This window comes from Olea europaea, chromosome 4 (assembly GCF_002742605.1).
Source record: "Olea europaea var. sylvestris chromosome 4, O_europaea_v1, whole genome shotgun sequence".
Classification (NCBI taxonomy): domain Eukaryota; kingdom Viridiplantae; phylum Streptophyta; class Magnoliopsida; order Lamiales; family Oleaceae; genus Olea; species Olea europaea.
Window position 1 is genome coordinate 14,280,705 of NC_036240.1, and position 6,377 is coordinate 14,287,081.

Genomic DNA, 6,377 nt, shown 5'->3' on the forward strand with positions numbered 1-6,377 from the left:
TACAATAGATAATGAAGTGGTGGCGTGATGGTGATTAGAGGCGACAGCAGCAAGAGAGTGGTTGTGAGAGAGAAATCGGGTGAAACTGTGGGGTATTTGATGTTAATGAATTGGTTATAATCGGGCTTGGTTGGATATTTGGGACTGATTATGGGTTAAATGGCGTTGGGCCGATTGTGATAATATGTGATAAGTGGGTTGGATTTAGTGTTTATTGGACTGAAAAGCAAGTAGATTGGCTAAATAGATGATGAGAGATGGGCTGTGCGTTTAGTGGGCTTTGGGAGTAATTTGGGCCACTTGCTTATAGCCTAAGTGTTTTGATAAAAAAAATGAATGGAGTAGGTTATAGAGATGGAATATATGGGCTGAAGGGCTAAGTAGGCTTGAATGCTAGGGTTTGGAATTTGTGGAACAACACCACAACCATTTTTTTTATTTATGAGCAACAGCAGTAGGGAAAAAATGAGAATTTTTTTTTTTTTTGTGAACAGTAACTTTTTTTTTAAAGCTGATAATACAAGAAAAATGAATTTTTGGGTGTGAATAGTACCCATGAAAAGTTTGAACATTTTTTTTTTTTTTTTTTTTTTTTTGGGAACAACTATGAAGAAGCTGGAAAAATAATAACTTGGCTGCTCATGCTAAAAGTTTATTTGTTTGTACTGTTCCACAAGTTTTTAGGAAAGAAATAGGAAGAGATTTTTGGATTGGAGATGAGAGATTACCCAAGTTTAGGCTCTAATACCAAATTTGATGCAGCACCAATAGGATGATTAATAAAAATAGAAGAAAGATTCAGAAAGAATGGAGAATTAAGAGAGGGGATAGAAGAAGAATTCAATAGAAGAAGGGAAGGGATGTGCCATAAGCCACCAAAATAATTATTCATTCATTATCAACTGAAAATTACAATGCAAAATAGGTTTAAATAGTAAAGTAACCCTAACGAACTTGGGCCCGAGCCCATACAAGTCCAAATTTAAATAATAGTCCAAGAAAATAAATAAAACTTAAATAAAATAAGTAAACGTCGTCCGATGTCCTCATCAGAGTTCTTTGGCACCATAACCCCCTTCCACATCTAGGGCTGGCTACTCATATCCTCCTTTTCCATTCTACTCCATCAAGGTCATCTCCAAAGTAAGCCATAAAAGTTTGTATCCTCCCTAGTTAAGCCCAATCCATGTGATATTTGTTTGAACTTTTCCTCTAGGTTTGCCATTACTACTAGTCCCATCATGTTTACTAATAGGTGCTTCTAGCGGTCCATGTTGCCATGTTGGAACTTCCCAAACCGTCTTATTGGATTGCACATGATCAATAGTTCCACTTTAGTTAACTCATAAATATGCATCTCCTACTCACTTTATCTTGTCTCGTCTTAATACAATTCCCTAACAATCTCTCCCACACTCAATTTATGTACCATATTATCAAGTATTGTAGGTGTCCTAATAATATTTCCTTTAAAACCTTATAGGAATTCGCAAATTACACAAAACCACAGACGCACTCCGTCCCTTAGTAGCCATAAATGACCCGTTAATAGCATCTTTGATATCTCTCACTCTAAATAATCGAGTCTAAATATAAAAAATGCTCACATACGGGTATTTCACAACATCCAATCTCTCATGCATCCATGCAAGTACGTTTACTTGCCAATCATTTTAGCTATTCAATTAAATAATTCATTGGTATGTAGGCAGCCATGTGCCTAATTAAGGCAGGTTTCGAACTTCTCTTAATAACTAAACATTTTTTCTCAAAGGCTAAAAGCTTATGCATCAGAGCAATGTACACGCATTAGCCTTTTTGCCTTTACAAAGGTCAGTGACGTGTAATAGACATATTTTTAAACACCAGGGCAGTAACATTCTTCAGCAAGAACAAGGAGTGAACTCAGTGAAGATCGATCCAAAAATTAACCCAAGTCCTATTATCAAGGTATTCACAGTATAAATGGCCCATAAGGAAAGTGAATATTTGTATCAAAAGAGAGCTCTCTTGCGTTATCAATTTGCGGGTGGTGGATCTAGATCATCACTATTCCTAAATCAAGTTTCGTCTTCTCGTTTTCTTTTTGGGTATGAAGATATCAAATGTCACATGGATAGATTAAATTAATATCAAATGAAATGTTTTAATAGTGTAACATCCAAGAGTCAGGTGATAGCACAATAATGTTAAGTTAAAAAATAACTTTTGAAAGTTCTCTGGGAGTATTTTCCACTACCCATACGAAATTTGGGCAAGTATGCTGAAAAACATAAAAATGAATTTGATGCTCGAGTTTTAAGAAAATATTTTTGGTTAATTTTTTTATGGACAATCATTCTATTCAAGCACTTGTTGCTTTCCAGATTCCCTAAGCGGATATGTGCGTTGAATCCTAAAATATTACGAAAAATGAAACCAAATGGGCTTTAACATGGGGGAACAAAGAAAATGCTGTAAAATAATATAGATACCTCCGAGTGTGCTCCCGTAAGTCTGCTGTTCCCATGGTCTAGCAGGTACCGGCCTCCCAAGTGTGTTTCTGTTGACTGTTGTATTCCTATCAGCCGCTGAAACAACTTCACCAGGTCTTGCCGTTCCGGATGCCTCTACTACATCGCTCGTGCTGCCAGCAGATGGCGCTTTAAAAGGTGCAGGTCCAGAAGAGGATCCAGCTCTTTCCCATGGTTTTGGGGGAGGGCTGCTACCTGTATAGGGAATCAGACAGAGTTAATAGCATATGGAGGAGTTAAGAAAATCAGTAAAGGTAACACCACTGAGACCAAAATTATCAAAAGAATGTCTTGAAAGCTGCGAAATTGGAAATCAAAGTAGAATGCTAAAAAGACGTTGTTTTCCCATTTACAAACGTGCCTAATCTACTTGAAAATTAAGACACGTAAATTTTGATAAATCAAAGAGAGTTACATTTTTTGAAACATCTCGCCAATAAATTTGAGAGTTAACAGAAAGCATGCATCCCTTCGCGTCGAGAAATTTAATGGAACAAAACTTTCGATCACTGGGATATTCTAACCCGCATAGAGATATTAAAATTGTAAAAGAAATAGCCGTGATGGATTGTAATTTTTTTCAATTTTTACATTAAAAGCCCTAGTTCAACAACTAATAGTAATTAAAAACAATATAGTCTATCAATAGAATCGATTTCAATTCCAAATAAACTGAAATAACTCCGAATTTCAGCTGTACGAACCTGATGGTTGGGTTTTGTTCTCCATGTGCAGAGGAGAGAGAATAAACGGCCCTCGAACAAGAGAGAGAGGGAGAGGAGATTCTATTCAGAGAAATTATCGGTCTGGTTCCACAATCTACCCTGTTGTCTATCCGAATTAAAGGCCCGATAAACTTCGATGGACTTTCCTTAAAATTGAATTGACGAATTTGCCCTTCTAACGAACATATGACAGTCCATACGCGGTCAAGAATTGGTCGGTGGGACTGGGCCGGGTCTTGGCGGCTGGCCTTCACTTTTCTTGGTCAGCCCGAAGTTGACTATTCCTCTGCTTTTCTTTTGCATTAAAATAACAATTTTGACATTCTAACTCCTAAGTGTTACTTAGTCTAAAGTAATTAAAATTCTAATTAATTATATTAATAATTATTGTTGCTATTTTTTACGATAATAAGCACTCAAAATTCTAAAACTTGCACTAATGCTTTACTATTGTTGACACACAAAAAGTTCAGCCCAAGTCGAATAGCCCAAGGAATAAAACCCAATTGAAAGACCCCAAAATCAAATAACTCAAAGAACAACTCAATCAGGCAATGCAGGATAAATGCCCAAATAGGGAAGCCCATGAACGCGGTAATACCATCGTCCAAGGTTGCAAGTCGTCCAAGATTTGAGCGAATGAATTGCCATGTAGTCGCCCAGAGCTGTGACCCTGCTCTCGCCCAAACATTCGAGTCACCCAGCATCTTAGCAAACATAAGATGTTATGGTTACCCAAAAGTGCAGTTAATGAAGCAGTTATTGGGTAGTCCTATCACGTTCCACGATTCAAGGAATTCAATTGAAAACGGTTGAATGACAAAAAGTAATGGCAGCAGTTAGAGAAGACAGTTCCATGACAAGTTGGCCACTATAAGGAAAGTGGGCAGTTATAGAGCGATCAAGCAGTTTTTAAGCGGTTGATCACGAAGAGATCATCCAGGGAGTATAAAAGGAAGAAAAGACATGGAGCAAAAAACACCCGAATTAAACACTCTCAAACAGAGAATATGTAACTTTAAATTTTTTAGTTTAGATTTAAACATTTCTTTTTCAGTAACTCGTGTGCTTGCGCCCCTTGGAGGCATTCTATTTTTATTTTCCAATTGTAAAGTCATCGCCAATAAAAACACCCATTTTTGGGACTTTGTCTCAAGAGGTTTATCCCTTACACAATCGTTTGATCCCTTTTTAATTGTTAGCGACTAACCCGCGAGAAACAATTTGGCATGCCCGGTGGGACAGTAATGTTTGGTGTTGAAGATACAAAAGGTGAAACAATATGCCTCAGAGATCCAATAAGGAAGTAGCAAGTCGAGGAGGAGTCCAGCCTGTGATCGAGCGATATGAGGAGCAGCATAGCTCTCCACGAACAGATAGACAGAATCAGAGTAGTAACAGTCGTTACGAATCAATGGCAGAGTTGAGTCCTCGAACTATGCGTGCACTGCTTGGAGAACTCACACAAGATGTCGTTGAAAGGGTAAATTTTCGAAATATTCATAATATGAAAAGATTTACCCAAAATGGGAATGCACATTATAACAACATGGCCAAACAACTGAATACTTTGAATGAAATAATGAATAAGTTAGTAGGCCAAATTTGTTAACCAGTTACGTCTCTTGCAAACCACTTTCAAACTAGAACAATTGTGGGACATAATCCCCCAGTCCTAAATCCAAGTCAAGGGGTAGAACCACAATTCGGTCCCCCTACTTCAAACCAAGGGAATGGTGTAATGCCAAATCAGAATAATGGTAGTGGTACGCCTAACTTGGGGGTAATCCAAATGCAAGAGATAATGTCCTAAATAACAGGCAGAAAACCCCACGTGTTAATGAGGGAATAAATGTTCAGACTAATGGTAACAATGGCCCAAATCATGGTAACTTTATTCCTAATCAAGGACCAAATATCAGGCCTCAAGCAAATCAACCGGTCAACCAACCTGTAGGGATTCCATATGACCCCAACGTCATGTTGAAGAATTAGATTATGAAAATCGTACAGGACCAGATGACTTTTGGGGTATGTCCTGTCATTAGGCCGACTTACACAAAGTCATATCCTGATTGGATAGACCAAGCATATCCATGGCCTGGAGGGTATAAAGTGCCAGAATTCTCACTGTTTACCGGTTTAGAGGAGGTGTCTACTCTAGAACACATAGGACGATTCACACTACAAAGTGGTAACGTAACTGATTATCATAAAATGATGTTTTTCCCTAATTCATTAACAGGAGTAGCTTTCTCCTGGTTCATCAATCTGCCAGCGAATTCTATTCAAACATGGCAACAATTGGAATAATTATTCCACGCTCAGTTTTATAAGACTGAATCTGAAATTACTTTGGTCGATTTGACGAACCTACGTCAAATGCCAAACGAATGGGCAGAAGGTTTCCTCCAAAGGTTCAAGACAACAAGAAGTAAATGTTTTGTACCTCTACCCGAAAAAGAGTTTGTCAAAATCGCTCAAAGTTGTCTGAGCTTTGATTTGAAAAAGAAATTCCAAGACAAGGAATTTCCTGACCTTATCCAATTGAGCGCGAACGTGATTAGGCATGAACGATTGATAAGAGAAGAAGAGCAAATAAAAAATTCTAACAAGGGGACTTATTATAGAGACCCAAATTTTGATGTTCATGCCATCAATAATGAGTCATTCGATCAGACCGAAATGTGTTTGGCCGAATTAGTCAAAGGAGACACGTATACTTGTCTTATAATGGCTAAGCCTAGACCATCGGGTAAGGATGAGCCTATAAAAGATGAAAACATAAAAGTTAGAACGTTCTCATTTGATGTAACCAAAGCTGACCTTATATTTGATAAATTATATAAGGATAAGCAGAGAAAGTTGAGCGATAAGCATAAATTGCCAAACCCTGAACAAATTAAGGGTAAAAAATATTGTAAGTGGCATAATGCATGGTCACATTTGACTAACAATTACTTGATTTTTCGCCATGTGTTACAGGATGCCATTGAATTAAGACAAATTACGTTCGATGATAAGAAAAAGATGGCAGTGGATGAAAATCCTTTTCGACAGCCACTTGGAGTGAATATGGTGACGTCTGGTTTCAAAAACAAGTTGCCAAAATTCAAATTAGTTATAGATGATGGAGAAG

The 6,377-nt window shown here is 37.6% G+C and overlaps 1 protein-coding gene across 1 annotated transcript in view; it reads right to left on the reverse strand.

Moving 5' to 3' along the window:
- LOC111393715 (peroxisomal membrane protein 13-like) overlaps positions 1-3,361 on the reverse strand; it is an 8,825-nt gene extending 5,464 nt beyond the window's left edge. Inside the window, exons 1-2 of the mRNA XM_023019388.1 lie at positions 3,218-3,361; positions 2,475-2,708 (exon numbers count right to left, since the gene is read on the reverse strand). Of these exons, the coding sequence (XP_022875156.1) occupies positions 2,475-2,708; positions 3,218-3,242 (259 nt within the window). The 5' untranslated portion in view covers positions 3,243-3,361. The remainder of the gene's footprint in view (positions 1-2,474; positions 2,709-3,217) is intronic.
- Positions 3,362-6,377: the final 3,016 nt, after the last annotated feature.